The sequence below is a fragment of the Dermacentor andersoni genome, chromosome 10, assembly GCF_023375885.2.
Source record: "Dermacentor andersoni chromosome 10, qqDerAnde1_hic_scaffold, whole genome shotgun sequence".
Lineage (NCBI taxonomy): Eukaryota > Metazoa > Arthropoda > Arachnida > Ixodida > Ixodidae > Dermacentor > Dermacentor andersoni.
The window spans coordinates 24,717,631-24,735,129 of NC_092823.1; the positions used below are offsets into that span (position 1 = coordinate 24,717,631).

The 17,499-nt window shown below is 49.6% G+C and overlaps 1 protein-coding gene across 1 annotated transcript in view; it reads left to right on the plus strand.

The window, feature by feature from the left end:
* The window catches only part of LOC140213425 (lipase 3-like), a 41,040-nt gene that overhangs the window by 14,308 nt on the left and 9,233 nt on the right, over positions 1-17,499 (plus strand). Inside the window, exons 4-6 of the mRNA XM_072284646.1 lie at positions 5,602-5,752; positions 10,944-11,036; positions 13,617-13,769. Of these exons, the coding sequence (XP_072140747.1) occupies positions 5,602-5,752; positions 10,944-11,036; positions 13,617-13,769 (397 nt within the window). The remainder of the gene's footprint in view (positions 1-5,601; positions 5,753-10,943; positions 11,037-13,616; positions 13,770-17,499) is intronic.

A 17,499-nucleotide genomic window follows, 5' to 3' on the forward strand; every position in this document is an offset into this window, starting at 1 on the left:
CACGGTCGGCGGACAAATCCGCAAAGGGAAAACGTGGAACCTCCTCAAACACCTGCTCGACGACACCAACACCTGCACGAACCAGCGCCACTCGCTCGCCAAAGTCGTTCACCAGGTCAAAAGCACTGCTTCACCGGATGACATCGTCAAGACCGTTGTGCATAAGTACCTGCCGATACCCACAGGCCCACCGAACATAGATCCCCAATAAACAGGTACCGACAACACCCTCCTCGACGCCGAATTTTCCGTCGGAGAGGCACGCTGAACGGCCGTTGCACCACAGGCCCTGATGGCATAACCAACAAGCTCCTGCGAAACGTAGACGACCCCTCGGTAGTGTACCTCCCGGGCGCCATCAATGACGTGTGGGGCGGGGCGAGTTACCTGACGCCTGGAAACTCGCCCAGACTATCCTCATTCCAAAACCGGGCAAGGTGCCTGGCGTCGATAACCTTCGCCCCATCTCGTCAGGTCATGCGTGAGTAAAGTGGCCGAGCATGACGTACTCAACTGAGTCGGTCGGTATCTCGAAGACCAGGACTGTTTTACACACCACATGATCGGCTTCCGAACCGGACTATCGACGCAGGATACGATGCTTCTCCTGAAACACCAGATCATAGACGCCGGGACCATTTGGGGCACCCGCACCATACTCGGCCTTGATCTGGAGAAGGCGTTCGACAACATCGAGCACTGGGCAATAATTAAGGCGATCGCGGACGTAGAGCCGGGCGCCGGTTCTACGAGTTCGTACGCTCCTTCCTAACCTGTCGCAAGGCCGTGCTCCGTGCCGGAGACCTCACGTGGGAAGAAGTCGACCTCGGACAGCATGGCACCCCCTAGGGCTACGTCCTCTCGCCGACGCTGTTCAGCCTGGTGATGATCGGGTTCTCCGAACGCCTCTCAAAGATACAAAGCCTCAACCATATGGCATACGAGGACGACATCACCATCTGGTGCTCCACGGGGTCGGACGACTTTATTGAATCCGCCCTGCAGGAGGCAGTCGAAACCGCCGAGTCCTACCTCGACCGCATGGGTCTCAAGGGCTCCTCCGCCAAATCGGAGCTGTTGTTGTATTGTCCAAAACGACAAGGCTAAAGGCCTAAGGGGTGGAAACCTCCGACCGACAGCAACATCATCGTCTGCACCAGACGGTCGCCCAATCCCCAGGGTTGACTCCATCCCACTACTGGGAATGATAATCGAGGCGGGAGGATGAAACATCCAAATGGTCCACAAGCTGACGACTAAGGCGGACAACGCGATACGACTCGTACGCACAGTGGCCAACCGTCACCACGGCCTCAAAGAAGACAATCTGCTGTGCCTCGTACACGCGTTCGTCCTACGTCACTTTACCTACGTCACAGCAATGCACATGTAGAAACATTCGGAGTGTGACAAGCTCAATACACTCATACGAAAGGTAGTGAAGTGGGCCCTCGGGCTCCTGATCACCACGCCGACATATCGACTTCTGGAGCTCGGGGTGCACAATACGCTCGAAGAGATCGCCGAGGCTCAGGAGAGAGCGCAGATGATACCACTGACGATGACCAAGTCGGGCCGTCACATCTTGCGCGAGATCGGCTACTTCCCCGAAAACCCAGGATCCGCCGGAGTTTACGCCGGTTCCCCGCGAGCTCCGTGACCTGATCACGATCGCACCCATTCCGCGAAAGGCACATCCAGAACGCAATCGAGGCAGGCGCCTAGCCCGGGCGACCGCATTCCACAAACGCATAAACAAGAAAGCAGACGACGTCGCTTTTGTGGACGCCGCCGCCTACCGATGCAACCGAGCCTTCGCCGCGGTAGCGGTCTCGTCCTCGCCGCGGACCCTAAACGTCGCCAGGGTACTCACACGCGACCCCGAGGTGGCGCAGCAAGTGGCCATAGTCCTGGCAATGCTCGACGACAAGCGCAAGACAAGCAGCGACTCGAGACCGACCATCAAAGCATGCGAGAGATCAGTCGTCTCTGACCAGACGTTACGCGTCCTCCGCGGCGCTGATCCGAGCACCCTCAAGCACTACACCGTCATTTGGTTTCCCGCCCACCTGCGTCGGCTCCCGGGCGCCCCGCCCAACCTCAACGAGACAGCCCACGACGCTGCGCGCACGCTTACCGACCGCGCCGTCACTCCCGGGCAACCGCGTCTCGGTGAGTTGGAGGCGACCAGGGACGCCCCAGTAACGTACAACGAAACCACTAAGCACTTTTGGTTGGGACGATGTCTCTTTCCGCCACCACACCCCAAACTAAACAGGCCGCACGCGCTAACGCTACGCTTGTTACAAAACCGTACCTATCTCAAGCCCGCTACGTTAAATATCATTTACCCGGACGTCTACCCCGACGATGCATGCCCCTCGTGCGGGGTCACGGCGACACTCGCACACGTGCTCTGGGAGTGCAGAAACGCTCCGCCCGACTCTACCTACAACAACTGGGAGAAGACCCTACGAAGCTCGCTCCTACAGGACCAGCAATGGGCCGTCCAGCAGGCTCGCGCAGGGGCCTCCAGGTACTTCCTGTCGGTCTCTGCGTGGGAGACGCCCACTGCGCGCTGATGTGCGCCCTGCAGGACCTTTATTAAAGTTTGTTCAATCCAATCAGCTGTGAATTAAACCTTAGTGCCAAAAGTGACCTTTTCAATACCTTTTTTATGCTGGACTTTAAATCACCTACTAAGGGAAATTTTTGTCTGTAGACTTTTATGGGAAAGTAACTGCAAGGTCAAGTACGTTTCCGCACGTTGTTTGCGGCCTGAGGATCCTCACCTCGTACCCAGATGTTGCAGAATATATGACAAGCGAATAGCGGACTATGTTCCAATAAATTTTAATAAGTTACCTCAAAGTACCCTGCGCGCTTAAACTAAATACAATAGGCACTCAAGCAAACTGACAATTAGTCGCTACAGAGAAGTGCTCATTCTTTCGGTGCTTTACTTTGGTTAGAGATCTTTCCTTTTCTTTCTTTATTTTTTTCTATATGAACTAGTCAAATTTGAAAACTGTGTTAATTGCAATTACTGTCAGTTCTTTCTGCTGCCTGCCAGGTACTGCCGCTCAAGCCCTATGTGGCTGTGGCAAGCCTGATTTGTACACTGCTTCTTTGTAACTTTGTCTACTAAATTACTGGTATTATTATTCTTCCCCTGGCTCTGTAGCCCGCTTTGTCCTCTTCGATTAAGCTGATGCAGCCAAACGAGCCTTACGGACTTCCTGTGGGTCGAGCTGTCGTCACAGTCGCATTGCTTTTGCTTTTCTTTCGCGATGTTTCAATACCGCCTTGTTGACGGCACTGCATTCATATTAAACTGTGCTCAAACACGCGCACCTACACAATATGTGTCCGAATTGTTCGAACACCACAGGATATCCGGTTATCTTCCAAGTCCACGCCAGCGCGCCACAACGCGATTCCCTCCCATTCCCTGGCAGTCTGTAAGCTGTGATCACTAAAGCGCGACGTCATGCGCGACTTGTATTCCTATTGGTCCCTAACGCGTGGCGCCGCGCATCCTCTCGTTCTTTCACATGCCTTCTCACCTACTCTTCCTCTTTCGTTGCACTTCTCGACTTGTCACGTCAGTCACTTCCCTTTTGCTCCTTGCTCTTTCCACCTCACCCACGCCCCGAGGAAACCGACGGAAGCCGATGGAAGCCGATGCGCGTTCGCATGCGTTTTCGTTCGCATGCGCATTCTAATGTTGACGCATTTTGCTGACGCGTTGTGCTGACGCATTGAGCCATGTTATATTCCTTTCGGAACGGGGCAACTTGCGGCTATTCCGAAAAAAATTGTTTTCTTCGGCATATTAATGAATCTTTAACGCGTACACGTCACTTTGACGTGGTGTGTTTTCGTGGTTTTGCGACGTCGCGTGACAGGCAGGTGAAGTGGGAGCAGCCCATAAACTTTTCACCAATAGCCGAGATCTATTGCGAAAAAGGTGCCGTGTGAGAAATAATTATTTTTCGTTTGTTCTGTTCTACCATGCATAATCAGTGTGTACACGTCATATCAGATGGGGGGCTATCGCGGGTTTCTTGACGTCGCGTGACAGACAGGTGAAAGGGGAGTGGTGCAAAAAGTTTTTGACCTATAGCGGAGGGCTGATTGCTTAATTGGAATAGGAAAGTTTGGAATAGCTTTACGTTATAGAGCCCCTTGACTAAACTTTGCACGCGGAATGTAGTCACGGTGATATCACAACCACTGATGCGTTTTACGTCGTCTTTGGCGGCTCTAACCGCAGATTCGAATGATTACTTACGGCTTGATATAACTGCGGCTTCAAATTGTTTAGTTTTCGGCACTAATGTAGACTTCCAGTATAGTTTGCATTATGTAATTGGAATATCGTATTTGCGCTTATTTGGTGTCTACATGCCACTGAAACTAGCTCGTCGATTTGAGGCACCACTCAGTGCATTCGCGCAGCAGAGTCTCATGTAGCATCGCTCGCTTTCCCTAACGGTGATGGGGCGGATTAACATCCCTTTCAGTTCCGAGAAATTTGACACATATTTTACGTTAACCGCTTTCTGTCTGCTGCGATTCTGTAATCGCGGATGTCTTCGTCGCATTCATGTGTGTCGATGTCGTGCGCTGTGTAGAATAGTTGCATTCGCTCTGGTCCCAATCGATGAACAAACTGCGCCTTTTTTGAATGGGGAGCTCCATTATAACGACAGTCATTGCCACGAAAGGTTCGTGCATGGTAACAGTCATTTACGTATCAAACGATATTGCGCTTAGTTCCCTTGTTCTCTCTCCAGGTGCTTTTGTTCCGTCATCGCCTTAGGTATTTCTTCAGCGCCTGCCAAAGACACTACAACTGCGGGAAAATTAGATGGTGCCACTTTCCCTTTATAGGGTATGGTTAAAGTCGGGTGTATTCCCTACACATTTGATGTGAAATCGAAGGAACAGCGGCAGCGCGCAGCAAAAATTGTCAATTTGTCTATAGAAGCACAAGCAATAGAATGTCTGGGGATTTGTCGTCACCAGAGCGGATAGCTAGTAATTTCGGGTTACTGAGCAGACGTTGTAACACTAAATTAGGCCACGTTTTATCGAAACAAACATTGTTTCGAAACATAGAGACGGCCTCTACAGAATAGAATTTTGGGCCTCTATTGCGCAAGAGATTGACACGCGCATAAGCGAGGCCTCAATAAATTTATGTAAAAGGCTGGGAACTGTGGTCGAGTGTTTGGTTAGAATAAGATCGCAACTCTTGCCGCCTTTGTTATAAACCACGCTTGTTTGAACTTGTAAAGGCGTATAGTTGTGTGTATTAGGTAATTTTTTAAGTTGAATAAACTTAGCTTCGCGCACAGTAACGTCAGCCGCCTAGACCCGCTAGAGGTGCACTGTTTAAACGGTGGATACACTGAAGCTGCAGATAATTTACAAAAACATATTGCGTTAGCCATAATGCAATATTTTCAGTCTCCACGACACACGATTTACGATTAGTCTCTGAAGAGAATGTCTCGCTCGCTATAACTGCTTGCCGATGCTCTTTTTCTGGAACTTCCCGCGTATCTAACCTATCATTTCGCTCTCTGCTTTCAGCCTGGATGAAGTGGGGCTGCTGGACCTACCCGCCCTGGTGGACTACGTGTTGGACCACACGGGCTGGCCACAACTATTCTTGGTGGGATTCTCCCAGGGAAGCGCTGCCGCGTGGGCGATGCTGGCTGACAAGCCACACTACAACAACAAAGTAAGCAAGTCGAAGTTGGACTCACTGACAGGTTCACTGGACGACATAGACTAAAATCGTAAGCATTAACCCGTGCACTGGCATCTCATATACATGTATTCTTGTATTGCGCTTCCCTTTGAATGCGGACGTCACGATCGGTAATGGGCAATGAGGGATCGTGCCCAGATGCGGAATGCCGCAGACGCTAAACTGCAGCGGCGTTATGAACACCGTCGACTTTGCGCCGAGACGGTGGGCAGTGACTTGGTGACTCTTCGAATACACGGGTATGTGGTGGTGAACAGGCAGTTACGGTGAAAACCTGCAACGTACAACTATTTCGTTCTGGGTATTGGTAAATATTTGCCTATTGAACGCAGCGCCGGCTTCACGCTTGAGCGGTAGGCTGCGCTGCGTGCAGTCGCAACATATACAGGGTGTCCCACGTACACTGAGCAAAGAATTTAAAAAGGAAAGGCGCGTCCGAAGCGAATGGAACGAAACGCGTACTATTCGCACTGGCCTATAGTAACTCAGGTTACTATAAGAAAAAGTGGTGCTTTTACTTTCCGTAAATATCGCGCGCTGAGCGATAAGATTTGTTCGACTGTGAAAAGCGCTCACTCGTGAAAGATAAACAAGTCCACGTGTCAATACTTATAAGGGCGAACCTATGCCCATAAATCGAAAACTCACTGCTGTTGTGAAAACGCCCGTCAGTAGCGTTCCACACTGCCGTCGAACTGTCTTCTACTTTCTCCTCGCGTGATTGCTCGTGCGCGTGGCGCATGCGAGCCGGGTCCAACCACCTACCTGTACCACGATGATGGCTGCCTGCTGTTACTGAACTACACCACGGCACGGCGCGCACAGTGGGCGATGAGCACGCTACTTCAATGTGGCCAAGTTATCGCGGTATTATCCCCCTCCTTAGCACATCGGCCCGATGCTTGAGAGAAAGTAGGGGTTCCTATCGAGTTTATTTTTTCTTTCATGACCTCTAGCGGTAGGGTTTCATGCGGGAAACATGCAAAACTCCCTTGGAGTAAGGGCGTCTTGGGCTCTCCTATTCAGCAGATTTCACTTCGTAAGTTACGTCGCCTATATGACGGAGTCTTTCGCAAGGGCCCAAGTATCGGCAGAGAAATTTTTCAGACAGCCTAGGGCGTCGCACTAGGGTCCATATCCACATCTTGTCACGGGGCTGATACTGAGTTTACTACGTCGCTAGTTGCACGGGTGGAGCCGGCGAGTTGTTGGCGGCGTATTCGGTACCTTGCCATCTGTCGTGCTTCCTCTGCTTTTTGCAAGAAATCCTCTAGGTCGGTGTTGTTTGCTTGATCTAAAGGCAACATAGCATCTAAAGTTGTGGTTACTGTTCGATTGAATAAAAATTCAGATGGTGTGACTAGTGCTGTTTCTTGAACGGCCGTATTATATTCAAAGATGATATACGGCAAAATTTCATCCCACAGACTGTATTGAACGTAGACATAATTGAAATCATGTCAGCCTGTGTTTTCTTGAGTTCAGTTAAAGCGTTTGTCTGAGGTTGATGCGCCGTAGTTCTTCTATGATCAGTATGAGTCATTCGCATTAAGGATTGCATTAGATCCGTAGTAAAGGCTGTTCCACTATCAGTAGTAATGACGGTGGGGGCGCCATACCTGAGTACCATATTGTTGACAAAAAAATTTGCAACTTCGGCAGCCGTTGTACTGTACAGGAAATATGTTTCTGCGTAACGGGTCAGGTAGTTCGTGGCCACAACTATTCACTTTTTGCGTAGAGTTGATGCTTGGAAGGGTCAAAGGAGGTCGATATTGGCTTGTTAGAATGGGGCTTTTGGTGGATATATTGGATGGAGAACGCCTGCTGGTTTTATAGATGGAATCTTGCGCCTTTGGCATTCATCTTGACATAGTGCTGCACTGATGTTAATAACTTGGCCCAGTAGTATTGTAGGCGTATCCTGGCGAACGTAAGGCTCACGCCTATTTGTACACACGTTAGTTCATTGTTACATGTATTGAAAATGTCTTCGCGCATAGATGTGGGTGCGACAAGTAAAAGCTTTTCCTCGCTGTGCTCGAAATTTCTCTTGTAGAGGAGACTTCCTCACAGACAGAACAAGGTGAGCCCTGTAGAGGAAGAGCGCGGGAGTTGAATGTCAAGTCCCACCAGTCGCTGAATAAGTAGCCGCAATTTCGGGTCATCTCGTTGTTGAACAATTTGTGACGCGTCAACGGTGCCAAGGAACCGGAAGTCTTCTTCATCTGACACAGTTGTCTCGAATGGTGCGCCTGAGAGGCAGTCGGCATCGGTGTGTTTCCTCCCGGATCTTTATAGGACAGTAATAAGCCTTGCAGCCTAAGACTTCATCTAGCTAGTGGTCCTGATGGATCCTTGAGATTCGCCAATCAGCAAAGCGAATGGTGATCACTGACTGCTCTAAATAGTCTACCATAGAAGTAGGGTCGAAAATTTCTTATTACCCAAATGACTGCAAGACACTCTTTCTTGCTTGCCGAGTAGTTTGCCTCTACTTTCGAGAGCTTACGGTTGGCATAAACTATGACTTTCTCCTGGTCGTTTTCCCGCTAGACTGGTACGGCACCGACGCCGACGTTACTCGCATCGGAGTGAACTTCAACTTCGGCTGTCTCATCAAAATTGGCAAGGATTGGAGAAGTTTACATGCGTTTACTTAATTCGTCAAAGGCGTCTTGTTAGCTTTCCCACATGAAAGCTACGTCTTCTCTTGTTAGTTTTGGAAATGGCTGAGCCATCTTTGAAAAGTTTTCTATTTTTTTCGCCTCTCGTTATCAGCATCGCGGTTATCATTGGAATCAGATGCTGTGCAACGTGAGAGATAAAATCAAGAATGCAAGCAACACAATCATTACATAATGGGCTTCCTGGCTATATTCTTTTACTGTCAATACTACTTCAGTACTTTGTTGCTACTCTCTGAAAGCAAACTCTTTAACAGTGTTATGCATTGCATTTCCTGGTTAGGCATTACATCAGTTTCGCGACCAGATATATTATGGTTTCAACTCCATGAGCTTGGTACCTTAGGGCCGTGACATCCGAGCTAAACGACCAGCTGATGCTCCCAGAGACTGATATCTAGGGAGAACAGACGGAAATATAAAGCCAATTGGAAGCACATCAGCTGCTTTGCAGTAGAATACGAACTGCGCGGCCATGTCCATCCGCGGAAATGAAAACTTGTGTTTGTGCTAATTTCGGCTGCTACACACCCTAGTGAGCAAACAGCTGTTAATCTGCAAGCCCATGTGCTTTTGTCGAGAAAAGAAAGTGCTGCATATACAACATCGCAAGCTCGCACTAAAGCACTAACACAACACAAAAAGAGCGCTGGTGCACATACCACCATTACCTCTGCAAGTGTACCGGTTTAATAAGAATGTAAACTAAAAGTTCGCATCCTTCGTACTAGCAACCTACTACAAAGGAAACACATGCTGGTTCTTTGAGCTTGGAAAAAGAAGTCAAGGGCACTTAGGTATCCCTACGTGGATAAATGCGAAAGCATTGCGATGTCTTCCAGATTACAACTCTTCTTACGGAACGTAATGGTATTGTTTTCACGTTGCCTTGTATCCTTTCTCGCATCACTGGCTGTAAGTCAGATGATCTTCTCACGACGAGGAACTATAGGAAGGGCTTGTTTAGTACAAAGGATAAAACTCCTGAATTTGAGTAGTGCGTATGGGGCTCTTGCATTGCCCAGGGGGCGCTGCGAGAATGGTGCTAAAAAGCGCCCTCTGTTCTGAACTGGGTACGACCAAGCTCGGTCGTCTGCTTCGGAAAGCACGTTTCCAATACGGACCCGCCACTTTCGGTTTTTTTGTACCACGGCTTGCGGCGAATATCGGGCGCCGAAGATTTTTTCAGGGGTGGCACGCTGCGTAAAGTTAATAAATTATGCAACGCCGCATACGTGTACGCGGTTCAAGAAATACGCGGCGAAGCTTTAGCGCGGTGTCAATCGCAAGTGAAGCGAGTCGTGTACGAAGTTGAACTTCAGGTAATGTTTGCACGCTGCGAAATTCAGGCGCACATACGCGCGGAAATGCTTGGTATAAATGAATTCACAGCAGCGATAAGCAGACGTCACGTGTACGGAACTGCTCGAACGCACGACGGTACGCGCCGCGACGGCAGTGGTCTTTCGACATGCCGCGAAACGGCGGGCCTCCTGCAATCTTTGCTGACTGCATGCCGCTAGAGATGTAGTTATGCCTGCACTGTAGTAGCGGTCATCTGTTCCTTTAGCAACTGATAAATAACTGATGCAATGCGTATGAGCTCGCAGTAACTTACGTGCGAATAGCGCTGCAGCGCGAGCTCGTGCGCTACTCGTTTGATGCAGCTTTTAATGACAGCGCTCGAACGTCGATGTGCGGCAATCAATACTACCTTGCTGCGCTGCCTCAACGTGCTCAACGGTCTTGAATCGTGAATCACCAGCCATGCCTGCTGCTATGTCGGTCTGCCGTCGGGACTGTAGGTGCACAACCGAATTTTAGAACGCAGATAAGCAAGCTTCAAGACAGGTGAAGCAGTCAGCATGGCGCGAAGTTTCGCTTAACCAGCGCGACGAACTGCAGCTATCCAGGGCGCCCGACGCTCCGCTTCGTTAGGCCTTTAAGGAAAACGGTAGAATCTGGTGTTGGGATTCAGGCCTTCTTGTTCATGGCAGCCCACGACGCAGAAGTAACGACGGTGACGCTTTTTCGAGGCTGCAGCTCATGAGCTAGGACTCTCCGGATCGGCGTCGCCGATTCCTTCTGCTTCCAGCATTACGTCTCACGTAGAGTCCGTTAACTATAGGCTGCGGCGAGCTCGCAGCGTGGATTGCGTGGTCTCTGATTAGTGACGAGCTTTTTCGCACTCGCAACAGGGCAAAAAAAAAAAAAAAAAGCGTGAATCGACGCAAAACTCGGGCCAGAAACGCGCTTCGCTACAGCCAGGGCTCCATACTACCCAAGCTTGTACTACCCAGATAACGTTTCGTGCGCCGCCACCAGGCGCCGCTACTATACCTCAAATTCCAGCGCAAGACGCCCATACAGGGAATTATCTTTAAATTTAATATTGTGTCTTGAGTATGAGCGTGAATTAGAGAATGAACGTGCTGCTTGCATCTCTCTCTCTCTCTCTCTCTGTCTTGTTTCAGATACTTTTGCTTGCTGCTCTTGCACCTGTTGCGAACATGACGTTCATACGAAGCCCAGCGCGCTTTCTCGTTCCCATCTCACCAATTCTTACGGTAAGACAACCGCCTTCTTGACCATCATGTCATCGTCGTACGCGGTATTCATTAATCGCCACAGTGTACGTCGTGCTGCAGAATATCAGCCGTGCTAAATTACACGGTCACACTTTCTTGTTCATCTTTTTGACTCGTTGCTCTCCATTATTAGCCACGTTTTATTCCCAGAGAGATAGGCAAAAGTCGTACAGGTTAGTTTATGCACATCTTTTCATTCTTTTCTTTTTGCTGGTCTGCAGGCAATACATTTTTGCTTCGGTGTACAGTGCAAGTAATACCCATTACACACGGACGAACTGAAATTCTTCGAAGCAAACCGCTTTACTTTGTGCTGAAGGACACATTGCGAAGAGTTGTTTGGGTGGTTACACACGGTGCGGTGCTTCTATGCTTTAAGTAAGCGTCGCAGCGAAACAGAAGGTGATGCATGTGTAAACTGAAACTGACAAAATGCTAAAAAATTGCGCATTCGGTCAATTCAGAACACATAAGAAGAACACATAAAGCATCAGAAGCATCAAATCTGGTCTTCTGCCGGGTTCATATTTGAAGGGTCCATGATATACGGCCGACAGCGGGCACGCTGCTCCGACGAAACTCAATGGCCGTAAACACATGCGGAAGAAACCGCAAGAGGCGAGTGCGGCGATGCGGTGGTGGCGACATCTGTAACGGGGCCCGTTGCATGCGTTCGAAAGTACGGCTGGAATGAATGTTCACTGTGAGACGAATCGGGCGTCCGCTGTGAGAAAAATTTTTGGAAGTTGTAAAATTATCACCAAGACTATGAAGCTTTCGGTAACTTTTCCCGTGTTGATTGGCTGCGCGCGAGACTATGCCGTTACGCCCATAAAGTTGTTCGGATTTACGCAAGCGATCCTTGCAAGAAAGGAGGTTCTCCTCTGTCGTGTGTCACCTGGGCTAAACGCCTTTCCGGTTAGCGTCCATTTGTTCAAAGGAAACTGGCGTTCCCGTGTGTGACGGGTATAAAAAACAGTTGCTATTTGATGTTTTGGATGTCTATTTACCAGCGTCGCCCTGCTTTATGCTGGTAAAGTTATTGTCAAATAGAATGATGCACGTCGTCTTGTAGTTATCAACTGCTTTTTAAGATAGCTACAAAGAAGCTGACCATGGTGGGCGCTCAAGCTTTCTGGCGTAGCAGCCCCGATAGCCATTATGTGCAAAACTTAGAAATTGGCATAACTGGCTGAAAGAACGCGTACTTTAATAGTTTCACGAGCAGAGCAGGCATGAAGAAGCTGCCGTAAATTTAATTATTTAGGAGACGCCGCTACAAGACGCGTTTATTACTGTGTGACACGAAGGTAGACATGAAAACGAACACCGATTTCACAGAACGAGAGCCTCATAGTCCCACAGAGATTCGTCCTGGTCTAGGAATCGAACCCAGGGCCAACGCCTTTCCGAAGCGATTGCGCCACCATATGAGATATCTAGGAGGCTAGATCTCAGAACGAGGACGAATTATTCGTCAACTCGGAGACCACCTTTTCTTTGGAGCTTTATGGTAGAGTCGGTTGGACGACAATTTTCTTTTCCATAAACCTTCCTCCACTTTGCGGGCTTCCACAGAATTGATATGCTATTCATGTGTATGCGAACTTTACAGAGACGCTTTCAGACACTGAAACCAGCATTGTATGCGCGTCTTTTTATGCAGGTACATAATGTACCGGATACCGCAAACTTCATATTTTAGCGCACGCGCAAATAGACTGTAGAACTTTCATATGTAGTATCGCTCGACTTGAAGTTCACAAGTGTACAAAAATAACAAGGTGCCACTTTCTTCAGCATTACCTTAATGATGGTGTCGTGAACATAGATTGTAAACGTTCATCTTTGAAATAGAATGAGTAAAAACTTAGGCACAGTAATTTATTCTTTCATACGAAACGCTAGCCAAAGCTCTCTCATTGAAGTAGGAGAATGGTGCCGATATAAGGCTTTGCTCCCGCGCCGTCACCCCCGGGCAACCACGTCTCGATGAGTTGGAGGCGAACAGGGACGCCCCAGTAACCTACAATGAAATAACCAAACACTTTTACTTGGGACGACGTCTCTTTCCGCCCCCGCACCCCAAACTAAACAGGCCACAGGCGCTAACGCTACGCTTATTACAGACAGATACCTATCCGAACCCCGCCACCTTACACATCATCTACCCGGACGTCTACCCAGACAATGCGTGCCCCTCGTGCAGGGGTCACGGCGACACTCGCACACGTGCTCTGGGAGTGCAGAAACGCTCCGCCCGACTCTACCTCCGACAAGTGGGAGAGGACGATACGAAGTCCGCTCCTAGAAGATCAGCAATGGGCCGTCCAGCAGGCTCGCGCAGCGGCCGCCAGGTACTCCCTGTCGGTCCCTGCGTGGGAGACGCCCACTGCGCGCTGACGTGCGTCCTGCAGGACTTCTATTAAAGTTTTTCCAATCCAATCCAATCCCTTTGTTAGAATTAAAAGATGGCGTTCAGTACGTAATGTGACGCATGAAATGCTAACCGAGAGTGGTAAACATGCGAGTCGATGTTCAGGCCGTCTCGTCCTGCAGGCGTCGGCCATCGTTGCTCACCAAGGTCGGCTGCTCGTGCGACCGCAGTGGCTGCGCCGAGCCACTTACGCCATGTGCGAGTCGCCGCTGCGCTACGTCTGTGCGCTTCCAACTTTCTTCCTCTTCGGCGTCAACCTCAACCAGCTCAACCAGGTGAGCGCAGTAATGGGCACGAGAGAAGGCACTTGGTACTGGGCAATTTGAATTTGTACTGCCAGCTAATGAGTTATGGGAAGCACAGACTCGCGCGCGCTAACCAACCCTTGAAAAGAGAACATGCAGGAGAGGGTTAACACGGTGACTCAGTCGGGTAGCAGTGTAGTGTCGAAGGGCGACATTAGGCTCCCTTAAATTGTGTGCATCTAACAAGCCATCAAGAGATGGCGCTACATTTGATCGCATATATATGTGAATGCACGCTTGAATAAACTGGTCATGCGTGGCATGGCTTGGTGTGCGTCCCTTGTTCTCGATCGCGCTGCGCGGCAATATGACAATCTGGTGACGAGGGTCGGAGCATGCAGGGAAGGCTTCCACCGCATAGTCACCGCCGACACCTTTCATCGACACCCCGGGTATTCTAGTCGTACCATAGTTGCGCTGGATACACTTCGAGAATTTCCTTTTCGCGTGTGGAGCTGCTGACCTGTCTGTGCCCCACTGTCGAGCAGTTTTGCTACACTGCTTAGGCCCGGAAGGACTATGCATTTTCGTTGCGCTGCCACCACCAACCACGCCCCAGTTACCGACAACCGAGCCATTGATTACCGAAGCTGCTTCAGCAGGTGAATCTAAAGATCATGTCGCGGTTTCCAAGCAAGACACCGTATCGACAAGTACTCCAAACTTAATGACGCGGCCCCAGACACCCTGGCACGACATTTCGCAGGCACACGAAACGTTCTACTAGAACGACACCACTTCCGTGAGTGCCGTCAGCTACATGGCGAGTCCATCCCCGACTTCGCGATCGCGCTTCCAGAACTGGAAGCCTATTGCAATTTCACCGAGCAAGCCAACGAAAACATGTGCGAGCAGTTCGTCACTGGCGTTGTATCACCGCACGGAGGCAAGCGCACGGGCGTGTACATCGACGCGGTAGCAGCGCCAATCACCTCCACTTTACAACCGCGCGTTGTAAAGTTCTTGGCCGACACGGAATCAGCTGTGTCAGTTATGGGGAAAAACGAATTCCGAAGCATGTTTAAAGGCAGTATACAGTTGACCAGCTCTAACCTTACGTTGTGGGACTTTCAACGCCACGAGATCCCTGTACTGGGCCAGTTTAAAGCCAGCATCTCGTTCAAAGAAGAAATGGCCGTGATAGCAGTTCATGTCACCCCCTGGGAGACTTCTATTCTTGGGCTGGATGCTGTGCACGCCTTAGGAATGCATATTCTGGGCACACAGGTACGCTGCCTGCACACAGCTGCCGAAGGTTCAGAGCCATGAGCTAAAGAGCAGTTACAGTTGCATATACAGGCAATGAGCTAGGTGCCTCCCGGTCCGCCGAAGTTCGGTATGACAGTTTTGTTATGGGGAAAGTTTTCCCATTTGTTTTCACCAGGCGTTGGACTGGCTAGGGGCGTCCAGAGCGAGGTCAAGATGAAGTCGTCAGTGCCTCTAGTTGTGCAGAAGCTGAGACTTTTACCATTTTCCCTGCGCAAGCCAGTTAGCAACCAGCTTCAGCGCCTTCTTTCTGATGTAATTGAAAGTGTTAACGCCTCTGACTCGATCTCGCCTACCGTTGTAGTCCGCAAAAAAGACGACAGCATCCGCCTCTGCATTGACCTGAGAGAGCCCAATGAAGCACTTGTAGTAGACAGCTTTCCCTTGCCTCATACGGAAGAGCTACTGCACTCTCTGAATAAAGTACGCCACTTCTCAGAGCTCGATTTGGCCTCTGCCATTTACCAGATCCTACTTGACCCCGACAGCAGAGACATCAGTGCTTTCATTACGTAAGATGGCCATTTTCGTTTCGAGAGTGTGCTTCGGGCTTGCATCGGCTCCAGCCGCATTCCACCAACTCATGACAACGGCCCTGCTCGGCTGCAGAGGGGTCCTCTGATACCAACACGATGTGATCACCGTTGATAGGACTGAGACAGGGCACTTGAGGAACTCGGAGCAAGTTCTACGGAACCAGGACTCAAACTCAGTGACAAGTACATCTTTAATGTACCGGAGCTGTCACCCCTTGGACATCGCGTCAGTGCGGAAGGAACAGTTCCCCTTCAAGCTAAAATTGACGCAATTATTCAGGCTGCCTCCTCCACAGACGCATGCATGCTGCGTTCATTTCTGGGTGTCGTAGACTATTATGATAAGTTTATCCCCCATCTTGCTAAAGACATAAAACACATGCGTAGGCTACATCGCAAGGGTGTTCATTTTGAATGAGATGTCGTTGCTGAAAGAGCTTTACAAAGGTAAAGAAGCTCCTTGCATCGGGAAAAAGTACTGCTAATGTTCGACCTGCTGCTCCCTGTTATTGTGGCCGCAGATGCGTCTGCGTATGGCTTGGGTGCAGTAATACCGCAAGCTGACAACCCATACATACGAACTGTTGAATTTGCATTCCGAACACTGACAGAGACGGAGCGGAAGTACTCGGGAGGAGAGTGTGAGACACAGGCCTGTCTATGGGTGTGCGAGATATGGCACATATACCTCTGAGGTCTATCATTTAGTTTGTTAACAGGTCTCCAGGCCTTAGTATCTGCTTTCGACACAAAGCGCGGGACAACGACCACTTCGCATCACAACGTGGACTGCTCGGTTTCTACGTTAACATTTCACAGTACAGTACAAACGTGTTGACACACGTCTGTGTCTGTACAGACGTACAGACACAGAAGATGGCCTTAGAACTGAACAGGAACTAATGTCCCTGGTAACACCATCAGTTCACATCAATGACCTGCGATTTCATACAGCCAAGGATTGCAAGCTCCAACCACATGCGCATTTTGCTCAGACAGCGTGGCCAACCAAGAAAAGTTCCACAGTTGAACTAACGCCTTACTATGAGGTCCAGCAGGAACTGTTAATAACAGATGGTCTACTTATGCGCTCGGAACGTGTTGTAGTCCCAGCCAAGCTGGCAGCTACATCTGTTCAGCTAGCCCATGAATTGCACCCTGCAATCGTGAAGACCAAGCAACGCCTGAATAATACTGGTGGCCAGGTTTGGAAAAATAGGTTGAGACTCCTATCTGCAGCTGCACCATGTGCCAAAGCACACATGCTCATATTAAGAGAACCCTCGCTGCGGCCAGAGGGGATAACGAGCTTTTCTTCTGTTATTCAATGTTCTCTGCATCACTGTGATCGAGGATCGCGGATAGGCGGTGGTATATTGCTTGCCATTTCGAAAGAACTCCCATCGTACCGCATTCATATTCCAAGTGAGTTGGAAACTGTTTGAATTGTCGCTGAATTTTCCCAGCAAAAATAATTATTGGCGTCTGTTACCGCCCCTCTTCTCACAGTCCGATTCGTTAACGAACTACACGACATGATTAGGTCTGTCTTTCACCCCTTTTAGCCTAAATGAGGCTGGTCGGTTGATTTATTTCACGTGATATGGCACGACCCACTACGGGATTTAAGCCATGAATCAGGTTATTGCACAATTTTAAGTGGCACAAGAAAACACCAAGCAATGAAAATTTGGAGGATGCTTAAGCTTCGCTTTTGAGAGTGGAACGCGATAGCATTCAAAGATCCCTGACTGCTTTTCATGCTTCCCGGAAACTACAGCTTATGTAACCGTAATCTTTGCGGGGAAACACTGGCAGTGAATACTGTGCACGAAGGCGAGCTTTCTGGTAGACACGCGGCCTCTTGTACGGGCTGATCCCGGAGGCTGTGCACAGCC